Source organism: Eucyclogobius newberryi, unplaced genomic scaffold (assembly GCF_026437365.1).
Source record: "Eucyclogobius newberryi isolate DKJ021-1_F unplaced genomic scaffold, fEucNew1.0.hap1 SCAF_1, whole genome shotgun sequence".
Taxonomy (NCBI): Eukaryota; Metazoa; Chordata; class Actinopteri; order Gobiiformes; family Gobiidae; genus Eucyclogobius; species Eucyclogobius newberryi.
In genome coordinates, this window is record NW_027315723.1 from 33,244,289 (window position 1) to 33,267,964 (window position 23,676).

The following is a 23,676-nucleotide window of genomic DNA, read 5'->3' on the forward strand; positions in this document are numbered from 1 at the left end:
AGACGGAATAAACTGCCAGAGCGAATCAGAAAATTTGGCGACTGCTCGACCTTCAAACCCAAACCAACCGTAGAAGATTGTTTTGCTTTTTTACTCTGACTCTTTCAACGTATGACTTTTGTTTTTACTGTAAATAGTCTCTTTGTAATGTCTGACATCTTGGAAGTCATGTGTTTCTTGTTGTCTCATAATTTTTTTTTATTATTTTACTTGAATCTGAAGCAGTAAAGCTCAACAATAAATATATTATATTGTATTTTTTTAAACGAATCAGGAAAAAATCTTCATCAGATCATTTTTCTTTCTTTTCTTTGGTGAAATGTAGCTATTGTGCAGCTATAACACACGTTTACGTTGAAGCTGCTGCTGACACATTCATACGCACTGTCCTGGTCAAATAAAGATGGTTTCCTTCTTATCTGGAGCCGTGGACAAGTAATCGCTCGGACATATTTATTACAAATCCTGCTTTCCCTGGATTAGACCGAGTCCTGGCGTCACACCTCATTACTATTCTCCAGAGGCTTGAGGGTGAACACAAACTTCAGTGTTCGGGTCGTTTCATGGAGACGGCCCAAACAGAGCAGAAGAAACACCCACAGCTCGACAAACAACAGACACCACAGATCAGGCTTTCACTGTCTAGTGCTCACGTCGGAGAAGAATAAAGTTATATATTAGGAGTAGAATACTGGGGGGAAATACCAGTAATGAGTGAAAAGCTTGACTTACTTTAAGTCTTCAGTGGTGGAAAGTAACAAAAGTACAAAAGCAAAAGTAGTGAACTTAAAGTGACGTTCGACAGGTTTTAATGATTTTCTCAGTTTGACTTGATTTGGTATATTTATAAATTGTATTAATTGTTTTATACAAATCGAGTAGATGTTTGTGGAGAAAAGTCGAAAGAGCTGTAGAAAATGAAAGGAAGTGACATCACAGCAGTGACACTCGTTCCAATACAACAATTATACAAAAGAACCACCTTCTTTGAGACCAAAGAAATAAGATTTTCTTAGATGCATTTTTTCTTTTTCTTTTTTGCTAAATTATATATTTATCTTGACTGCATTTTAGTTCAACGAGTAGTCCCACCTGTCTTAAGCACTTTTAAGAATACTTTTTTAGGTATCTGTACTCAAGTTAATTTTACAGATAATACGTTTTACTTTTTTTTAATCAAGATCACCACATTTCACTTTTTAATACAAAAAATCTAGTTAAAATACTATTACTTTTTACTCAGAAAAGTAACATTTGTGTCTACAGAGCCGCTGCGCGCGGCCGAAACTGCCATGTTATTTTGTGCCGCGGCTCCTGAAACTGCTGCGCTATTTGACCGCGCCGTTTTAAACCGCACCAGGTCAAGGTTAGGGTTAGGGTCAAGGTTAAGGTCAGGGTTATGGTTATGGTTAAGGTTAGGGTTATGGTTAGGGTTAGGGTTAGGGTTAGGGTTAGGGTTAGGGTTAGGGTTAGGGTTAGGGTTAGGGTTATGGTTATGGTTATGGTTATGGTTAAGGTTAGGGTTATGGTTAGGGTTAGGGTTATGGTTAGGGTTAGGGTTAAGGTTAGGGTTAAGGTTATGGTTATGGTTAAGGTTAGGGTTATGGTTATGGTTATGGTTAAGGTTAGGGTTATGGTTAGGGTTAGGGTTAAGGTTAGGGTTAAGGTTATGGTTATGGTTAAGGTTAGGGTTAGGGTTAGGGTTATGGTTATGGTTAAGGTTAGGGTTATGGTTATGGTTATGGTTAGGGTTAGGGTTAAGGTTAGGGTTAAGGTTAGGGTTAAGGTTAGGGTTATGGTTATGGTTAAGGTTAGGGTTAGGGTTAAGGTTAGGGTTAAGGTTAGGGTTATGGTTATGGTTAAGGTTAGGGTTAGGGTTAGGGTTATGGTTAGGGTTATGGTTAGGGTTATGGTTAGGGTTAAGGTTAGGGTTAAGGTTAGGGTTATGGTTATGGTTAAGGTTAGGGTTAAGGTTAGGGTTAGGGTTAAGGTTAGGGTTAAGGTTAGGGTTAGGGTTAGGGTTATGGTTAGGGTTATGGTTAAGGTTAGGGTTAAGGTTAGGGTTAAGGTTAGGGTTATGGTTAGGGTTATGGTTAGGGTTATGGTTAAGGTTAGGGTTATGGTTAGGGTTAGGGTTAGGGTTAAGGTTAGGGTTAAGGTTAGGGTTATGGTTATGGTTATGGTTAAGGTTAGGGTTAGGGTTATGGTTAGGGTTATGGTTAGGGTTATGGTTAGGGTTAAGGTTAGGGTTAAGGTTAGGGTTATGGTTATGGTTAAGGTTAGGGTTAAGGTTAGGGTTAGGGTTAAGGTTAGGGTTAAGGTTAGGGTTAGGGTTATGGTTAGGGTTATGGTTAGGGTTATGGTTAGGGTTATGGTTAAGGTTAGGGTTATGGTTAAGGTTAGGGTTAAGGTTAGGGTTATGGTTAAGGTTAAGGTTAGGGTTATGGTTATGGTTAAGGTTAGGGTTAAGGTTAGGGTTAAGGTTAGGGTTAGGGTTAGCCATGAGGCTATATGGCAGTGCCGCGGTTCCTGAAACTGCTGGGCCATTTGACCGCGCCGCGGCTCTGCAGCCACGGCCTTTTAAAATATACTCCAATACATTTACCTAAGTAGATTTGTTCATGTGATACTTTTACATGAGTAATTTTGTTCCTGTATCTGTACTACAAAACTGAGTAGTTCTTCGTATTATTAAAAACAGAAAATAAACTTGTTCTTTAATTATTATGTGATTGTTGCTGTGAGTGAAACTGAAACAAAACAATAAGTGAAGAAAGAAAATTTTGTTTTGTCCAATTCCAAAGATGATGAGATGATTTGACTGATGTTCATAACCTAGTTCAATTAAAAAAAATCACTCACAAAACACATTTCTAACTTATGATGTGAAAAACACAAGTAAAGTTATGGTAAATGAATGATGTTTTTTCCGACAGCACTAACAGCGGTTCAAAATCAAATTCAGCTGCATCTTTCTTTAGTTGTCTGATAAAAGTCTGATAAATCTCCCCATGCCTAAGTATCCCTGTAAGTAGTTTACACAGATAAAAGACCGACAACTGAACCTTTCTGATGGTAGAATTGCACACGGATGAAGATGCTAGATAAGTGTGTGAGCGTGGACTTGAAAGGATACATTCTTCCTGGAGAGAGTAGGCCTCTGCAATCTGGAAACAGAACACAGATCAGAATGACAGAAACGTCAGCGCACAGAAGCCTTCTCCAGCCCTCTGTGAACAAACTTAAACATGTGTCCAAATCAAAACGTACAAAGTATAGGGCTGTATTCGACTAAAGAGCAATTAATCGACAGGGGGAGATGCAAAAACTACAACGTAAGCAAAGAAGTACTCAGAAATATATGTTCATAATAAGTGAGGTTACTACCAAAACACCAGCCATGTTCAAACTAGATATTCTATTAAATGTAAAACCTCTCATCATGCTAAAAGCTTGGTCACAACAGGAAACAGAGAAAACATGAAACCTGAAGTCACATGACCAACAGGAAACAGAAAATGAAACCTGAAGTCACATGACCAACAGGAAACAGAGAAAGAGTGAAACCTGAAGTCACATGACCAACAGGAAACAGAGAAAGTGAAACCTGAAGTCACATGACCAACAGGAAACAGAGAAAGTGAAACCTGAAGTCACATGACCAACAGGAAACAGAGAAAGAGTGAAACCTGAAGTCACATGACCAACAGGAAACAGAGAAAGAGTGAAACCTGAAGTCACATGACCAACAGGAAACAGAGAAAGAGTGAAACCTGAAGTCACATGACCAACAGGAAACAGAGAAAGAGTGAAACCTGAAGTCACATGACCAACAGGAAACAGAGAAAGAGTGAAACCTGAAGTCACATGACCAACAGGAAACAGAGAAAGAGTGAAACCTGAAGTCACATGACCAACAGGAAACAGAGAAAGTGAAACCTGAAGTCACATGACCAACAGGAAACAGAGAAAGAGTGAAACCTGAAGTCACATGACCAACAGGAAACAGAGAAAGAGTGAAACCTGAAGTCACATGACCAACAGGAAACAGAGAAAGAGTGAAACCTGAAGTCACATGACCAACAGGAAACAGAGAAAGAGTGAAACCTGAAGTCACATGACCAACAGGAAACAGAGAAAGAGTGAAACCTGAAGTCACATGACCAACAGGAAACAGAAAATGAAACCTGAAGTCACATGACCAACAGGAAACAGAGAAAGAGTGAAACCTGAAGTCACATGACCAACAGGAAACAGAGAAAATGTGAAACCTGAAGTCACATGACCAACAGGAAACAGAGAAAGAGTGAAACCTGAAGTCACATGACCAACAGGAAACAGAGAAAGAGTGAAACTTGAAGTCACATGACCAACAGGAAACAGAGAAAGAGTGAAACCTGAAGTCACATGACCAACAGGAAACAGAGAAAGAGTGAAACCTGAAGTCACATGACCAACAGGAAACAGAGAAAGAGTGAAACCTGAAGTCACATGACCAACAGGAAACAGAGAAAGAGTGAAACCTGAAGTCACATAACCAGCAGGAAACAGAGAAAGAGTGAAACCTGAAGTCACATGACCAACAGGAAACAGAGAAAGAGTGAAACCTGAAGTCACATGACCAACAGGAAACAGAGAAAGAGTGAAACCTGAAGTCACATGACCAACAGGAAACAGAGAAAGAGTGAAACCTGAAGTCACATGACCAACAGGAAACAGAGAAAGAGTGAAACCTGAAGTCACATGACCAACAGGAAACAGAGAAAGAGTGAAACCTGAAGTCACATGACCAACAGGAAACAGAGAAAGAGTGAAACCTGAAGTCACATGACCAACAGGAAACAGAGAAAGAGTGAAACCTGAAGTCACATGACCAACAGGAAACAGAGAAAGAGTGAAACCTGAAGTCACATGACCAACAGGAAACAGAAAATGAAACCTGAAGTCACATGACCAACAGGAAACAGAGAAAGAGTGAAACCTGAAGTCACATGACCAACAGGAAACAGAGAAAGAGTGAAACCTGAAGTCACATGACCAACAGGAAACAGAAAATGAAACCTGAAGTCACATGACCAACAGGAAACAGAGAAAGAGTGAAACCTGAAGTCACATGGCGCTGCTTATGTTCAGATTGAACCGTTTTAACCTCCAGCTCTTTACTCTTTATATGAACTGTGTTGCAACTCTGGAATTTCCCCATTGTGGGACAAATAAAGGCTTATCTTATCTTAACTTAACTAAACACATTAAGATACATCCTGATTTCATGAGCTTAAACTGTAATTGACCTGGCTTTTTGTACAATTTATTTACTTAATTTAGTGCTTATTTTGTTATTTTTGATAAGTGGAAATGTGAAATTTTGAGGCAATGAAGGGGAAAACTACAGACAAAATGTATTTTAAAAAACACTGCACTTCTTCCTTGTTTCCTTTGGGCTCTAGAATGAATGAATGTTGCAGCGTGAGGCTAAAACAGCTGATGTTCCTCTGGTTTTGTGCTGCACGAGACTGAGATGAACTATTTTTAGCCCCGTCGTATTCGTGCCTGAGGGAGAAGATGACTAACACGGAGCTCTGGAAAATATGAACCAAAGCTTGCTGCTCGTTATTATTCTATGTTTTAAATTCTATGCTTTAATTGGTACGGAAAAAATACAGTATCAAAATGACAGAGAAAATCTATCGCAGTAAAGAGAATATTCTTTGTAGCTAATTCAATATTATAATTAATGTCGAGGTCTGAACAGAAGTGTTTGTTTTAGTGTTTGTTTAAGCTCAAAGATATTATAATATTTGTCAGAAATGAACTACTTGATTAATTGCAACTAATTGATTCCTGAAATAACCATTGTCTGGACTAGAGCTGGGTTTCGATTCAAATTTCAAGAATCGATTCGATTCCGATTTTTACGTTTCAAAATCGTTTTTTTCGATTTTCTCAGATCCCATCCGATTCGATCCGATTTTGATCTGATTTCCGATTTCGATCCGGGGGTTAATGTTATAAAAAATTGAAAATGTATTTGAACCGTTTCCTTCACTTCATGACTGTGTAGAGAAGCAACATATTAAAACTAGTATTATATCAATATTAAACAGCAAATCTTACAAGTATTGGTAGTTACTGATGGAAGACTGATGAAAAGGTTAAGGGTCAATCTACCTTCAAGAAAGATAATTCAGGACAATAAATGGAGGACATCATTGAGGTGACTACATCTGCAACTGTGGATTCTACTGGGACACTAACCAGTGCATTACTATTATGCTTGAAAATAATTAAGAATTCACCCAAAAGCGGTTGCTACCAAAAGCATTTTTATTTTAAAACTGCTCACACACTGCCAGTACTGAAACTGGAAGTATAAAATGGAAACGTTGAGCACTTTTTTTTTTTTTTTTTAAATTCAATTTTTTATTTATTTATTTATTCATTTTTAAATCGATCTTTGGACGTACGAATCGATAATCGGTCATTCAACCCAGCTCTAGTCTGGATTATACAGATGCAGCTTTTATGTGTAAATCTAGTGTTTTGAGCCCAAATATTAACCTGTAACTGAGCCTGATAACATGTGGCTTCTGGGTCCAATCTGGTAATAAATCTCACAATCACCAGCCTTTCTCAAACGAATGACTCATTTATTGATCATAAAAAATAACCCCCAGTTTCATTCATAACAATAACAATGGTTTGTCATAAAAGGAGAAAACAGTATCTTAAAGGTGTCACACACAGACCTGGTGCAGGGACTGTGGCAACAGAGTGTAGTCCTGGTTTTCACACAGGCACTGGAGAGACCTCAGCAGCTCTGCACTGGGGACCAGACCTCCCTCTCCCGAGACGCTTCCTACAAACAAACAACAAGCACATTCATGTTCGATCTTAATGAGAGTGAGTGGAGAGGCCTGTGAGCTGTGGAGGCGACGAGCTTAAGAAACACATTATGTCAAATCATATTCAGACTCATGTGACTCTGGCGTCGACGCTGTCATGTTGTACTGTTTTAAATGTTCTTCATAGTGTCTTAGTTCTATTTCATTTTGTTCATGTATTTTTCCGTGTATTCATTTGTGTAACAATATATACTTTTTGTTGTTGTGTAATATTATAAATAAATAAAGTGCTTCATAAATTGCAGTTGATTAATCTATAATTAAATCATTTATTTTCTCATATTTGTCGCTGTTAAAGTTCACAGTGTCCCGTCGTTGCCATGCCGACATTTTATCCGGTTAACGTGGCACAATAAATGTACAGTGCTGCTTATCTGTTTGATTTATTCAAAGCAGGTCAAATACAAACACGAGTTCACAACCTACAGTTTTTATACGATTGGGTCAGATCGACGCGACGAGAAGAAGAGGCCACATGGTTCACACACACGTCTCTCACTTTTCAATGAAATGTCCCAGGTTTTGGGCCCCAGGGCTCCTGAGGTGTTGTGCGAGTGTCGTAAGGTGTTATTACGAGGTGGAGCGTGTTTACTCAGGACTGGACAGAAGTGTAGTTACATAAGGCAGCTTATCCACAGCACTGACTGTCTGAGGGTAAAGAGTTCTAATGTCCCAGAGCTTAACATTAGCCCAGGTTACGCTGTGCTCCAGTTGTTTGAAAAAGACAGTATGAGCTTAAAACGCCTGGACTTTAATGTATGAATGCCAGTGCTCACCTTCTGTATCTATTACTATAGGATCTACTTGATTTATTTTTTTTATGTAAAGAGTAGATTTACTTGATTAATATTATGTTGAAGTATCAATAATCTTAGCTATAGAAGGCAGATAAAGAAAGTGAGTGGGTGAGCTATGATGGTTTGTTAAATGAGGCTCTGCTCAATATTCTAACTTGACTTTATAATAAAAGTAAAATAGAAGAGTTATGTTTTATGTACATCAAAATCTGGACTAAAACTGGGCCTCAACTCTGAGTTAAACCCAGGACCCGGACTAAATCGGGACCGGAACAGAACCAAAACGTTGTGTATGTTTAGTGTGTGAACTGATAAAAATGTGGACGTTGTTTTGTTTTTACAACATTTCATCCTTTCTTTTTTGTCTGAATTGTCTGTGATTACAAAACATGTCTGAGTCAGCTGAATCAGATAAACAGAGTAACATTATCCCTACACACATGAACATTTGTGTTGTACTCATCAAATAGACCTTGTCACAGGTAATACAAGACAATACATCTGTAGAAGTCGTTTTAGGAAAGGATTTCTTATGCCCGCCGAGCTCAAACTGAAGCATTACACAGGCCTAAACTCTATTGTATACTCAGCTTTTCTTTAAACATTACACTGTGTACATTAGAGTCCAGTTCACCTGTGTCTTTGGCCCCTGGCTCCTCTCCTCGCGTGGCCCCTGTGTCTCCGGCCCCTGGCTCCTCTCCTCGCGTGGCCCCTGGCTCCTCTCCTCGCGTGGCCCCTGAGTCTTTGTCCATGTTGCTGCTGCTGTTCTCGTTACCCATCACACGCCGACAGACCGATCGTCACCTCCAGAGCTGAAACGGATCCAAAAAGTTTCCCAGTTTGAATCCCAGACGACCTCGGAATCCAGCGAGGAACTCACTGGGAATAGTTTTCTCTCGAGCTGGTGAACAGAGAGGTCTGGTCGATCATGTGACTTAATCCTCTGTCTGAAGAAAAAGGCTCACCATCTTCAGGAATTAGAGGCTCGCGTGGAGGCAATGCAGACCCCGCAGGTTCTTTCAATACAGCCAGGAGTTATTTGACTTTTGACTCTGCTTTTGACATACTGTGTTCTGCATAAAGATATAGTATGAGTGAAAATAGTAATAGTTTAGGCTTAAAGGTCCCATAACATGCAAAATCGACTTTTCAGAGCTTTTAACCTTCTTACATTGCTATTTGTGCTTCATATATGTACCCAGAGTGTTTTTTTGATTGATTCCCGCAGTGTTTAGCAATAGTACAGACTATCTCCTTTCCTCCAATCTCCAAACTGACGGGGGGTGGGTGCAAGACCGCGTCATAAGGGCAAGCACGCGTCACCCTCCCCCCACGCTCTCTGAGACTACGTCACGGGGTGGGCGGGGCACACACGCGCTCTGAGACTACGTCACGGGTTGGGCGGGGCACACACGTGCTCTGAGACTACGTCACGGGTTGGGCGGGGGAGCCAGATCGCTCTTTGCAAGGGTGGGGGTGAATATCAAACCAAGCCGTTTGCATTTCCGGGTTGGTGAGGGGGTCCAAGGTCTGGGTGATATTTCATAACTATTATGTTAAGGGTGTTGCACAACCCTTATTATTATCAATTATACACTTAGGATAGACTACGAAACGTGAAAAAAAGCATGTTATGGCACCTTTAATTTGTGAATAAATAGTGACAGAACACTTTGAACTGGAGTCGTGATTTGGAGGAACAGGACCAAATAGAGATATAGTTCTCCAAATCCACTCAAATCTTTTCTGGATCCTTTACCTTCAGGGTTATGCATTTCCCCCAACAGTGCCTCAAATTAAACCTCTACTTATTTGCAACAAACATGAAAACATTACCAGAAAATGAATATGAGGCAAGTAATAGTAAACAAACATATGAATGTTTCCACACTGAGAGGTTTATTTGTCATATCCACTGTACTGTGTCTGAAATATATTTATGTAATCATTATTACGTGATCATTTACCATCCCCTGAGGAATGATGACAAAAGATATTCAGCCAAATTGAATAAAGCTGTTTCATAACCAAGTATTTGGAGAATGTCCCTGGAGATGAAGCGGTTTTCTATTGAGTCAGAGATGGAGGCGCGTGCGTTAGTCATGAAACATTAGTCCAGTCTAAAGATTTACAGATAAAATGGAACAATTAACAACAGATGAGTAAATAAATCTTCATAAATGGCTATGATGAGGACGAAAAAAGTTGTAACCTAAAATGGTGATGATGACAAAAACTCCGAATGACTTAATGGCATTTGACGCACGAGCGAGTTGTTTACGCACGAGCGAGTTGTTTGTTGTTTACGCACGCATTACCTTTTATAGTTTAACATATGTCATTATGTCATTAAAGTGAAGCGGTGTGAATGGCAGGATCACACCAAACACACATCACAACTGACACAGGCTCATTTGGATTGAGATGTTGTTTCCAAATGTATTTCACTTTAGCCATCACAACAACAACAACAACAACAACAACAACAACTCCCTCCACGCTGTTTTTGTGCTGTTTCTCATCTGAACTCGACGCCATTTCATTTCAGACCCGCGCGCGTCACGTTTGCTTTGAATGTAACAGAATAAAGCGGATGGAGCCACGTGTCCAGGCTGTGCTTCTCTTACCGCGCATCCTCCTCTCTTCTCGGTGTGGTTCGTGTGGTCTCCGGCCCCTCGCCCCGTGTCATGCCCCGGTCACGCCGCCGCCGCTGCTCCCGCTGATGCCGCCGCCGCTGCTCCCGCTGATGCCGCCGCCGCTCCCGCTGATGCCGCCGCCGCTCCCGCTGATGCCGCCGCCGCTCCCGCTGATGCCGCCGCCGCTCCCGCTGATGCTCCCGTTGTCCTCCGCTGTCCTCCGGTGTCTGCTCTTCATCGTTAACGCTTCACATGTTCAACGCGCCGCTGAGCTCTGCTTTAGAGCGCTCCGTGCTGCGCCCTGGCGGCAGAAGTGGGGAACTGCTCTGAGAGTGATGGGACACATGATGGGATTAAACTGAGATGAGGCGGATGACAAGAGCAAAGGGACAAATCAAGTGTGACAATCTGATGACATTATTCAAGCAGCCTCTGGCCTTGGAGCATGAGACATTAATGATGGAGCAGTGACCTTTGTCTCATGTGCTCCCTAAACTGTGTCTTACACTGTGAGGAGCACCCCCTAAATCAGGAGGGTAAATAGGACTTAATCGGTTTACTGTTGAAGTATATTGTCAATTATTATTATTCTCTATTGATATTTCATTTAATTAATTTATAATATTGATGTCCAAATTACCACCAAATAATATTATTAAATATTCAATGTCACCTTTTTAAAAAAATCTAAAATCATTCAAAGTTTTCCCGGATAATTGCTTTCAGACTCCCATTGGTTCCCGTACCCTCTAATGAATTTAAAGTTACACTCTGTAATTTTTCTCAAGGAGTTTTTGTGCAACCTGAGGTCATTGCTTAAATGTTCCACAATAAGGCATTACACTTTGCTTGACTTTCCTTTGTCTTTATTGACAAAGGAAAACATGCATTGTTACTGTGAGCGGTGTCTCCTCGATCTCCACAGATCTGACTTGGCCTGGCGCTGTCACCCGCTTGTCTCCATGGAGATAGACGGGGTGGAACGTTCAAGGCAAAGCAATCACATCTCCATGGAGACGAGCAGGTGGCACCTTTAAGATTCCGATTCAGCTGGCAATTTACAAAATACCCCACTGTGTTATGTAAAAACCACGACAAGCAATCAACAAAAGCCTTATAAAAATGGAGCATTGCTTTATTATTTGTGATGTAAATGATAAAAATGACGAGACATGCTTCTTCAAACATCTCACAAAGTTCAAACCAAACCAACAGCAGACATTGATTTTGGCTCAGTGACGTCAGGGCACACATGACGTCATCTCTAGTTACGTTACTTCTCCATCACACAAAATGAACCGCCTGTTTATTCAGCCACAATCATGCTGCAACGTTTTATAATCACCCACTATTTAAACATGACATTATATGAAACAGCTCTCGGTTTAAAGACAAATTATTATTTTGATCCAATAATACAACTTCCTTTTTGGTCAGAAATCAAGTTTTTTTTGTTACTTACCAATGACAGCTCCAAGTCATTAAGTGTGTATTCATTATATGTACATTAGTTACAAGCTGTAAGTGCGGATTCAAAATACAACAATGCTTTATGTTTTAGCCAATTACGAATTCTTCAAACAAAGGCATTTCTGACACAAAGTCACCTAAAGGGATGCTTGCGTTTTTGCATAATATAAAAATGTGTGTCGTCAAAAAGCAGTAGCACCAGAATCGTGAAGCAAGTGAAATACAAAATAATACACAAAATTAAGTGAAAAGTGCGTTCATTATTATCAGATAAACAATAAAATCAACTGTACATCAAAGCAATTATTTCTCCTTCAGCTCAAGTAATGTTTCAGTGTGTTTTATCTCCGTAGAGCTCCCTCTAGTGGCAGCAGCGATGGTGGGTCCCTAAGAGCCCCTCGGTCCTCGGTCTGTGAAAGCTCCTCTGCCAAGACAAAGTGAGAGAGACTTCAAAAACTATTGTCCATTAGAGACAGGTATGCATTAGAAATTCAGTAAAAAGTATTTGACTGCTTAAATGTGGTCCGCCAACTGCTATTGTCATTGGAATGTTCCACAGTATGGCATTAAATGTACATATATTGCATTTATTCACTTGCAGGTGTTTCTATTGCCCAAAAAATATCTTGAAAATCATGCATTCTTCTAGTGAGCGACTTGTCACTGACAGATGGGACTGGGGTGTCGTTTGCAGATAGAGAAGTTTAATGCCATACTGTGGAACATTCTAGGCAACGCAATAACATCTCCATAGAGACACATAGGACCCTCCACCAGAAGTGTTACATAGTTCACCTTTTAAGTGATGTACTCGGACAACTAGCTGCAAATATACCTCTAAACAACAAACTATAACATTGTTGAGAAAAAACCCATCTGTGACTGTTATTATTTTCAAACAAGGAGTGGAGTCAATATAAAGACTAACCTGGAGTGTCAGAAATATATAAAGTGTTAAGTATACTATAATTGTGTACATTCATTGCAACATTGCCTTGTTAAATCAAATGTAGAATCAAAGTGAAAAGGTGCTCATTACCCTCTTGGTTCCACGTGATGGGCTGTGATATACTGTGGAGTTTGGCCTCCTCTGGCGCCCCCGTGTGGTCGGTGTGATACTGCTCCTCTGAGGTCTTCATCTGACGAAGCTCCAAAAACTTCAGCCTGGCACTGAAAAACACTGGGCCCTGGAAAACAAAGAAGCAAGAATGTATACCACGATAAACACATATTTTGACAAGAAACAGCTCAAAAAGAGTTTCTTTATTTTCTTATTGTCAAAAGCAGTTTATATTTTTTTTGTCTGATTTGGAAAAGATGACTCAAGCTCCCTGTGGTAATATAGATGTTTCTTGTATTGCGTGGCCTTGTGTATATTAGGAATCATTAGCTTGCAACAAGTACAATAGTTAATAACATTATTAAATCAGACATTGATGGACATTGTGTAGTGACATTTATCAAAAGAACAACTTTAACAATTGCAATATTGTGGTTTGTGGCTCAAAACAACCTTTTGTAAATAGAATTGGGAAAAAGATATTTGAACATAGGCTAAATGGTGAAGCATCTGCTGTTCGCTCGTTAGCGGTTATCTCTTGTGAAATTTCCAGTGAGTAGCACCTGATGCTACAGTGAAACAAGGCAAAAGACTTGTGTTCACACTGTGAGGAGGCATTGTGTCTTGCCCAAGGACACATGGGCAGCATGGCAGGAGGCGGGGGGAGAAAACTACCAACCACGCTTTTACATTTTAGCTTAACAAAAAAGCATCCCCAAACCTACACAGTTAAGAGACTAAAATCAGCTTGTTGCTTTTATAGAAAAATCTGCATATCAACTTCTATTTGAGGAACCAACAAGAACATTTGCTTTGCTACCGTATTCAAAACCACAATATACTGTACATTTTGAGTGTCTTTATTCCGTAGCTCGCACTTGAAACTGAACAAAAGCCTCCCCTCCCCCAGTTCCAGCAGGCATACTCTTAACACCATGAAGGGGAAGAGCTCTGCGTCCCCGGGGAGACCACGAGGGCATGTCTGCAAAACTCAAAACAAACGATGCTCTGCTTAACAATACCGGATATTATTTATAGTTATTTTAAATATTGAGCAAGTAATACAACATAATACAAGTCTCTACGCTACAAAAGATCGTCGTGTGTGCTCAAAAACCCACTTTAGCAAATGCAATTATCTATTATCTAATGGTATATACAACCAGTCTGCCTATATTTGCCTTTAATGTAATGATCTCATCTTAATTTGTTCACATTTTAACCTGGAGCTTGTCTCTTTGTGTTTTCTTTGCAGCAGTGACCCCGTTTCCCCCATGAGGTCATTAAAATTGTATTGAACTTGGCGTGCCCGGGACAGGAGGGGGAGGGAGTGGTGGTGGTGGGGGGGGGCAGTCACTTGGGGCCGAACCCTGCGTCGAGGGGCCATTACTTCACCAGATGCACCGCACTGGCTTTCAGGCAAAAACACAAGCAGTGGTTGTTATGTGACGTCTGGGTTGAGAAAAATGTATATAATTCAGGGCTGAAGATGAAGTATTCAAAAGCAATTGCCATTCGATTTGTAAATGATCTTTATTAATTTATCTTTTTTTTGTAATCGCTCATTTATTATAAGAATTGCTTTTTAGAGGTCCTACTCTTTGCACGTTTTACTTTCATTAGACCATTGATTGATATTTAGTGTAAATATAGAGTACTTTTTAATTAATTGAAGCTTTTGTAATATATTTGTAATTTACACATTGTGACCGTTCAAATTATAGTTTAAATTGAAATGCAGTTAATTGTGATGTCGTATACCACAAATCCACATTTTCACTCGTGGTGGTTTAAACAACAATAATCAAAATGCTCATACATAATTAGAATTTAACATTACTGTCACAGCATAACAAAGACAAGGCCTAATCAGACTTTATAGATTATGATTGATTGATTGATGATGGATTATGATGATGAGCTGAATGGTACATTTGCACAATCTACAGCTCTTTGCGTTGCCTTATCACATTGTCTATAAAAAATACACGTTCATATAAACAAATAGAGCTTCGAAAATGTATTTCAACGTCAAACATTATTAATAATCATGCCGTTTTAAAACAAAGCTCTCTTAGTGTTTTGTGGCTCGTAATAAAGTACGTAAATGTATATTATTGTGTGACGGGATCAAATTGCACCAAACAAGCTTTCATTTGTCCTCACCTGCTCTTTTCTGCGTCCGCTGCACATTGTCGATATCATAGACCTTGATTTCAAAAGCTTCTGGGATTTCATGTTCCACAAAATGAGGCCGTGCTCCGTTGGTCGACCGCTTCAGAGACTGGGACGACTCGTGTGGGCGACGCTGGTGCACCCCTGAAGAAACCAGACGCACTGTTTTATTATGTATTTGTTTTCACCAAATGATCAAAAAGTGAAACTCGTGTGAGAACAGTATCCAAAAATAGTACTTGTATTATAGTTAATAAGAAAAACGTCCCGAACCACAAACTCTATCAAATAGTATTTAAACTGAGTATAACCTAAGAACAAAAATAGCATTTCGAGTAGCACCAGAGCTAAACCACATACATAAAAGCACTATATCAGGTCTATACTTTAACAGGACAACTATAGCTAAACTAAAACAAGAAGAAAACAGGATTATAATCAAAAGAAAGACATTTTAAACAATCAGAAGTCCCTGTAACACCAATGGCAGCAGTATCACCACTCAAGAACTTCTTTATGTAGTGTTCTCCTCATCTGCATTGATATATTTGACTTTGATCATTAAATAACACACATTTTATAGATTAATTTACCAAAAAGCAGTGTTGTTTTGGCTTCAAATACTGCAACGGACATGAAATAGTGCATCCAGTGATCACAGCATTAATTTAGTGTCCATTCTCTCTTGTCTTTTGCTTAGTTGCTGACTCCTACTATAATCTCAACATCAGGATGTGTCTGTGCGCACACCCATCTTTATAATTCATCACAAAGCATTCAGGCCTCCATTAGTAACTGCAGCCATTTGGTTCATATATAAATGATGTGAGCCGTGCTTCTATCAGACTCTTAATGCCAGCACGAAAGCCCTGACTGCCAACATTGAATAGTAATGTGTTTTACTGTATGCAATTATAGTCAAATTAAGATTTAAATCTGTCAGATCAGTGTGATGGACAGAGGTGTGTAATAAAATATGAGTCATAATTACAGTTAGATATGTTTTGAATAGATTGTACATGCAGTATTGGACCATATTGTACTTCTGCTTGAGTAATTTAAGGGAGAATTCAGTACAATTTTGGAAACTCCGCCTTAATGGATGTTGTGTTTTCATGTTTGAACAAAGCCTAGACATTAAAATGCAGGTCTTTGATCACAGAGAAAATGTGCTGGTCAAGCGTCGGTCAATTCGAAGCATGTGGAGCACTTAACGTGTCTGGCTGCACATCTCACTTTGAAAGTGTTATCCACCATTGGCTCTTTACAATCCTCACTTAACCACAAGTGAGTGGCTCTGAACACACTGTGGACAATATCGACGTGTCCAGGTTTTCATGTGTTATTTCTGAAGGAATAAGTTTTAGTAGCAGTATTATTAAGCACACACAATACTAAACTATGATATTTGAGAGAATTGTCATTGTGTTGTTGAGTGCAATCAGGAGGCGTCCTGCAGGGGACAGCTCTGAAGATGGCTCACATTTAAGCAGCCAAAACATGTCAACAAGTTAAAAACATCTCCTACATTTACTGTCTTAAAACAATATCCTACAAAATCTGTGGATATAGCTCAAGAAGGCATAATGAATGTTGTTGGAGTTATGTCAATTCAGCATTTATTCAATTGGGTGTTTTTATTTCTCAAAAACATGAATAGGAGCAGTAGTGGCACAGTAGGTAGAGTTTTCACCCACTTATCACAAAGTCTGTGGTTTAAAACCTGCTTTCATGAGTGCATTTTGTGATTGTCTCCTTGGGCAAGACACTTTATCTTCCTTGCCATATCGGCCTACTGTTAAGTGCACACTTTTGTATGAATGAATCAAATGTGCGGCTCCTTGGTGAAGTGTTTTGTGAGGCCAAAGCGCTGTGACCCTTAAAACCTTAAAAGACCAAAAAGCTTAGCAAAGTCTTACTTATATTAAAGGCCATGTAGCTGAAAACACTCCAGGTTTTGTAAAAGCAACTCCTTGGGAACCAAATTAGCCTGAATGATATCACCGAGTGGGCAGAGCTAACAGTTTCAACTTAGCCATGTTTCTCTATCATGTATCAAAATCAGGCACATGACCTTCAGAGTCTAACATTACTGTTCTTTTACCTGTTGGTCCTCTCTTTTTGGAGGACCTCCCGCTGCGTCCGGCGCTCAGCCCTGAAGCGCTCCTGTCGCTGGCTTCGCTGTCCTTCTCCCGGAGCATACTTCCATATCCGCTGCTCACTGTGCTGTTCCTGTTGGAGAAATACAGCGACGTCTTCCCCATGGCGGGCGGCAGATCTCCACTTAGCACACTGGTCGTGTCGCTAGCGTAGCCATTTGGACTTGGAAGGCGCGGCGCGGTGACTTGGCAGTACGGTGACCGGAGGGCACCCGATTGCTCTAAGGAACTCGGGCTTCCGGATCGATCTTTAAGCAGGTCTGATATCGAGCCGTTGACAAATCCTTGGATGGCTGATTTATTGGAGGAACATGTGGAGCTTTGGCTCGGCGTCCTGCTCAGAGATTGGTGAGAATGTGGAGGAGAAGATGACAGAAATGTCGACATGCGCTCAAAGCTAACGGTTTTGCCTTCAGGGGAAAGGCTAGCACTTCGGTTAATCGAGGCGTGGTGAAAATTCCTATGCGGCATACTCATGTTCTTGATGCTCGGAGCGGATTGTCGACGGACTTTAGGGCTCGCAATCTTGAGCTTATCTTTAGCGGAAAGTTTGGACTGCTTTCCATACTCGACAGTTGCATAGTTTTGATCTAGCTTGGCGTTTCTCTTCGGGCTCCTGTTAGTTCTGGGTAAAGTGTAGTCGCCTTCACTGTAAACTCGATAGCTTTTACTCTGCCCATCTGAACTAGACTTGGAGCTTATGGAGGTATTGCTGCTACTGCCGCGCTCAAAAATAGGAAAGTCCCTCGGGTTGCGCTCGAGAGAATGTGTCCGGCTAACTAGCTGCTCAAGTTTAACGCTAAAGAGTCTGCTCGTGTCATCAAAAGGCGACATGGACCGTCCACCTTCGAACAAGGATGGCATTGCTTTTTTGCAACTTGAATCTTGGCTGGTGGGATAATACTGCCGAGCCTCCCGTCTGTCTAGTGTCACCCTTGGGCTCCCGGGTGTGGATGATGTCACCTCTCTTGGGTCTTTGCGGTTAGTTAGGTGACTGTCATTGGATAAGATTTTGGAATCTTGCCAAGCCCTGGGCAAAGTTCCTGATTTGAAGACAACGGAGGTGGTAGTTCCTTGACAACCAGGAGTTACTCCAGTTCTCTTGGGAGTGATTTTGTCAGCGTGGCAAACAAGCTGCGAGGTCTTTGGAGAATTACTGGCACAAAGGTTGTTGACATCTTTTGGTTGGCTTCTCTCTGCACTTTTAGGCATTTTGGTGCACATTTTGTCGTCAGCTAAATCTATGTTTGAATTGTCCTTTTCACCACCACTACCTCTTGGTTCTGAAGCTTTACTATGCTCTTTACATTTGACCTCTTTCTTCTTAATCTCCCTCTCCATCTTCAGCCCATTTGACACGGTCCCTTTATTGGTACATTCTGATTCCTCCTCGATGTCTGTATTCATAAGCATTGGGTTTATAAACGAAGGTAGCGATCCTTTTTCTCGTCTTACAATCTCTTTTGGAGTCGCATCTGCTGTGGCATTAGCGTCGTCCCCCATCACATTGCTAATTATTCTTATCGGCTGTGAACCGCCGCTGCCATTTTGTCCATTCTGCGTCGCATTTTGAAAGCAAATTATATTCCCGGCAGTGCTTACGCTACTCATACCACCACTAATGGTCACTTCTTCAACCATCGAGAACACAATCTCGTCTTGCCCTTTGTGATCGAGCGGCTGTTTGACGGTTACTGTAATAGTTGCTTTCATTTCTTTACTTTCTGTTGAAGGAACATTTGACAAAACATCGCCCAAGACCACGCTTGGAGTTTGAGAATTGGGACATGAGGTAGACGGTGAGTTACTTTTGCCGATCGGTGACGCTCGTTTGTCTGTTTTGGACCATTCGCAGCCTTCGACGCCATCTTGAGCCGCTTTGGATGGATTTGCGATGCTAGAAGCTTCTGCGTGCTTGTTGCTTTTGTGATTTTCGGAGCGGCGAGTTGCATTCCGGGTGAGCGTTTGATTGAGCAGTTCCTCACCCGAACTCGCCGCGCTGCACTCCTCGCAGTCATACAAGCCGGAGTCCTCTCTTTGAAAGCTATCGCCATTGAACACGGCATCAGTTTCTCCACCAGGCTTCTGAATGGAGTTTTGATTGACAGCTGCCTTCGAAACGTTATTATCCACATTATTTTTCATTGGTTCAAACTTTACCGCATTCTGTACCAGTTTCAAAGTTTCTGCCGTCAACTCGCTCCCGTCGATGCAGCCCAGGCGCTCTTGAAGTTCGGCAAACGTGTCACATTTCAGCGTCTCAATTACGGCTTCCTGCTTTTTCTTGTCGCCGTGGAGCTGGGGGATTTTGAGAAGTTCTTTAAGCAAAGCCGTAAACTCCGGGTCCTCTACATCCGTCTTGCTTGGGTGCAGAGATGGAATAATAGGCACAAATTCGGGTTGGTTAAGTCGTGGTGCAGCATTAGCTTGGACTAGCCCACGCGAATCAATTTGAATGACCGTGTCGCAGGATTGCTCGCTGCCGGACTGGTCGTCAAACATTCGCCCGCGGAGACGGAGAGGACGCACGTCTGAGTCCACCTCCTCTGTGGAGTGGAACGCTCGGAGGGACAGAGTTTTAGGAGCTTTCTTTTCTCTCGTCAGACTTCGGGCGTGAGGTGAGCAGGATCCAGATTGCTGTGGGACAAAGATCATAATTGCATTAGTAAAATAAAGACATAAATATTATTCATCTCTGCTTTCCTAGCACCTTTGAGCTGTATTGCATTATAAAGTGCAAGATCTGTTACTTACGACAATGGTAAAAGTCAGAATTATCCAAGAACATTCAAAGAGTCTGTGCTAGTTCTACATAATCCATTTTCTAAGTACCAATTATATTGATTAAATAGACCAGGCACGTCCAAACTACGGAACGGGGGCAATCGCGGCCCTCAGACCAATTTTTGTTGGCCCTCCTGTTGTTGGCATCCTGCTAAGTTGGTGAAACAACAAAAATAAGTACTTTTTAACTGTAAAATTGGAAAGATTTACCGTATTTTTGGCACTATATGGTGCCCCGGACAATAAGGCGCACTGTCAATGAATGGTCTATTTTCGATCATTTTTCATACATAAGGGACTATGAGATGCATTAAGCAAAACAAAACTTATTATTATTATATTATATTAATGTTCCAAGTCTTATTAAAGGTGTGGAGGCTCATTGAAACTATGTCAAATGCAAAATTTCAAATGATTCACGTTCAACAAATTTGATATTGTCGGGTTTGTGGCCCTCTGCTCCGTTGAAGTTTCAAAATGTGGCCCTCAGTGAAAAAGGTTTGGACACCCCTGATATATAATTTATGCACATTTCAAAAAGACAAGATAGAATGACTTGCAGATACCTTCTCTCTCCTCTGCGTCCTGCGGATCTTTGCAGCGGTTTGAATGGTGGACAGAGTTTCGTCCAGAAGAGCCACTGAATCCGACACTTGAGCCACGACCGTAGTGTGGCAATTCACGTGACCCAGAGACTCTCGGAGGAGGAGGGACAGTTTAGTGCTCCTGTGGACAAGCACCGACATTATTATCCAAATACACTTTTATCAATAGACCTCTTAAATCTCATCAGTGAAAATTTGACTCAGCATGTTAAGCGAGGGAGACAACAAAACTAAAATACCTCAATAGTCAACAAGTGGTGCATATGTTGTGTATGTAATTTATATACAAAAGTGGAATATATATTTAACATAATAATAAAATAATTGTCGAAAACTAATATGTATTCTCTTCTGTGTCAGTAGTGTAGTTTTCATCAAAAGAAGAGTATAAACATGGGTAATGTAAAATAACTCACTTGTTAGGGATCGTCCTCTGTCCGTTCAGCAGAGACAGAACAATCGGGCTAAGCTCAGTGAATGGGTATCTGTTTTTACTAAACCTCATCCCCTGACACACGTCTATCAAAGTCAGTTTAGTTGGTCCACGAGAACCTAAAGAAACAGAAATACAAATAGACATATAGCCTTAATAATATGTATTCATTTTGGATGTAATTATATGCAAATCTCACTTTACTGCATGATATACTGAGAAGGCTCAAAATAATGCCTTCATACAAACAAATCATGCTTTCTAAAAACGCCCAAACAAGCTTTTTGGTATATTATTGATTATTTATGTTTTCAGAAAGTTTAAATCAATACAGTTCAGGGCTATCTTAAGGACTAAGGTTTAGATTAAACTAAATTGTATAAATCCATCATTGTGACTTCAAATATCACTCACAGTTTATCCTTATAATCAGAACGTGAAATATATCCAATAGAGGAAAAAACATTTGAATAATGAAACCTTTTCCAATGGTGCTGGTGTCTGTGCGAGGAGGCTGGACATGCAGAGTGAAGAACATGATGGAGCTGTGCGACAGGTACGTGACGAAGTCTGTGTGTCGTCGAGCTGTGATGGCCGCGTCCAGCAGAGACGCCGCTCGCTCTGCTGTGGGCGCCTTCACACGGTTATGGTTACGCACCTAAAGCAGACAGGTGATGCAGGTTAATTGCATGAAAATAATCCACAATGCCTATAAGGTGAGCAGAAAATTGTGGCTTTTGTATATTTACAGTTATTAATAAATATATCTCAATTCCCTTAGATCAGGGGTGGGCAATTATTTTCCTCCGAGGGCCATATTCGAATCCAGGCAAGTAGCGGAGGAAAGGAAGCGGTGAAAAAAAAAAATCCAAAAAATTGAATATCAAATAAAAGCTCACTTTTCTGTCAAATACAGGCTATTGAATCTATTATTTGATTCATTTTACGTCATATTTAGGAAGGATACAAGTGCAGACAGATGCTTTTCAAGTGCTTTACTCCCATTTACTCCACATACTCTGCAGCGCGGAGATGCTAAAGCCACAGCTGCCCTGGGTTGAACTGACGGAAATGTGGCTGCGCAATATCCCCTTTGTGGGACGTTTAAAGGTTCTCTTATCTTATCAAACTGCACCAATGCCTTTCTGACCACAACCAAGTGCTCAAACACGTGTCACAACCATGCACAATCTAGGTGAGTAAAGTGTCTGGTCCAAAGACACAACAATATCAGTCGAAGCTTGGATCTCACTGTCAACCTTCAGGATTGTGGTCGAACGATATATGCTGTGACTATGGTGGAAACATAGTGAGTAAAATCATCACATATACCATCTTTAGGGAGTCCTTTTGAAACAGTATGGCTCCTTTTTATGTCTATGAGAATTCAACAAGCAGTAAGTATTATTTGCTTCTTCAACCTATTGTTGTAGACAGTAAATTGTTGAGGCCATTTTTTCATTGCCCTCAGTGGATCAGAGGACAAATTATCTCCGCAGGGATAACTATGTTCCTCACCATGACAGAGTAAAAAGCCTTCATATATTTAACAAAAACAGTAATAAACATTGCTCCAGCTCGTACCTGCACTCCACACACTGGGTCCTCTTGCAGTTTAACGTGCGCTGTGGGACTGTCCTGCATGCCGCCCCCTGTTGGTATGGTCTCTCCCAGCAGGTCCCTGAGTGTGTCCTCTTCTCCGCAGCACAGCTCTAAGGCGGACACAGACACACTCAGGTCCGTCCACGTCTTCTCTCTGCGCCGCTCGATGGCACTGTACAACCACGAGATCGCACAGGGGATGAGCCCCAGCTTCTGTGGGCTGTCGTCACTGCCCACCATACTGGAGCAGGAGCCTGAGGGACAAAACGCACAGATGCATGATGTTAAGGCTGTACAAGGCTGTGGTAAGATGTGTACTACATGTGAGTGCAAATGCCATGCACATCAATGATCAGATCAATGCATGGATGTTTGTTCACAAGTCTGATTTCAAGAGTTTTAAGATGGTTCAAGAAGGGTTTTTTTGAGCAATATAGATTATATTTTTTGCATTTAGCTGTACTGTGAAATAATGGTATATTATTACAGAAAACAGAGGATAGTGATGTCCAGCACTTGATCAAGTCAAAACGGATTATGGCTGAGGCACGAGGATTTGCAGCAAAATTATCTGGATCACGCCAACGTGTTCCGATTAGTTGCAAGTCTTCCTCAGCCCTCAGCATCTTATTGTTTGTTCCTGGTGCTTTATATACCATCAATTTAACTTTCAAGAGGGCGTGGCTGGTGTTCTCGCAATCATTTACATTGGGACAATCTTGTACTGTTAGTCACAGTACACAGCAGTGTTTCTCAAACTGTGGAACGCTAGCTTCATTTGGTGGAACATGGGGTTCTCTTAAGTTCTAATGTTTGTTAAATGTAGATTCAATTTGATTATTTTTTCTGTCCTCCTTAAGGTTAATCCTAGTTTATCACTACTAATTTAGTCATGGTTAAGTCCTGTTTTGGTTTTGCCCTTGTTCAGACCTTGAGCCACTTGCCATTTGTACTGACTTAAATGGGCTTGTTTCACAGTGTTTTGTCATAGTACCCAAATTCTAATTAAATGAGGGAAGGAGAATTGGTTTAGTCCAGTTAAAGCTAGCCGCC

General features: G+C 40.8%; 2 protein-coding genes across 2 annotated transcripts in view; both read right to left on the minus strand.

The window, feature by feature from the left end:
• Positions 1-8,493, minus strand: part of LOC140359500 (uncharacterized) — a 29,492-nt gene extending 20,999 nt beyond the window's left edge. Inside the window, exons 1-3 of the mRNA XM_072444452.1 lie at positions 8,334-8,493; positions 6,747-6,856; positions 3,137-3,167 (exon numbers count right to left, since the gene is read on the minus strand). Of these exons, the coding sequence (XP_072300553.1) occupies positions 3,137-3,167; positions 6,747-6,856; positions 8,334-8,478 (286 nt within the window). The 5' untranslated portion in view covers positions 8,479-8,493. The remainder of the gene's footprint in view (positions 1-3,136; positions 3,168-6,746; positions 6,857-8,333) is intronic.
• Positions 8,494-11,449: 2,956 nt separating this feature from the next.
• Positions 11,450-23,676, minus strand: part of LOC140359507 (kinesin-like protein KIF26B) — a 33,567-nt gene continuing 21,340 nt past the window's right edge. The window contains exons 8-15 of the mRNA XM_072444465.1: positions 22,606-22,877; positions 21,502-21,679; positions 21,005-21,140; positions 20,550-20,709; positions 17,145-19,836; positions 15,032-15,184; positions 12,845-12,992; positions 11,450-12,229 (exon numbers count right to left, since the gene is read on the minus strand). Coding sequence (XP_072300566.1) covers positions 12,193-12,229; positions 12,845-12,992; positions 15,032-15,184; positions 17,145-19,836; positions 20,550-20,709; positions 21,005-21,140; positions 21,502-21,679; positions 22,606-22,877 — 3,776 coding nt within the window. The 3' untranslated portion in view covers positions 11,450-12,192. The remainder of the gene's footprint in view (positions 12,230-12,844; positions 12,993-15,031; positions 15,185-17,144; positions 19,837-20,549; positions 20,710-21,004; positions 21,141-21,501; positions 21,680-22,605; positions 22,878-23,676) is intronic.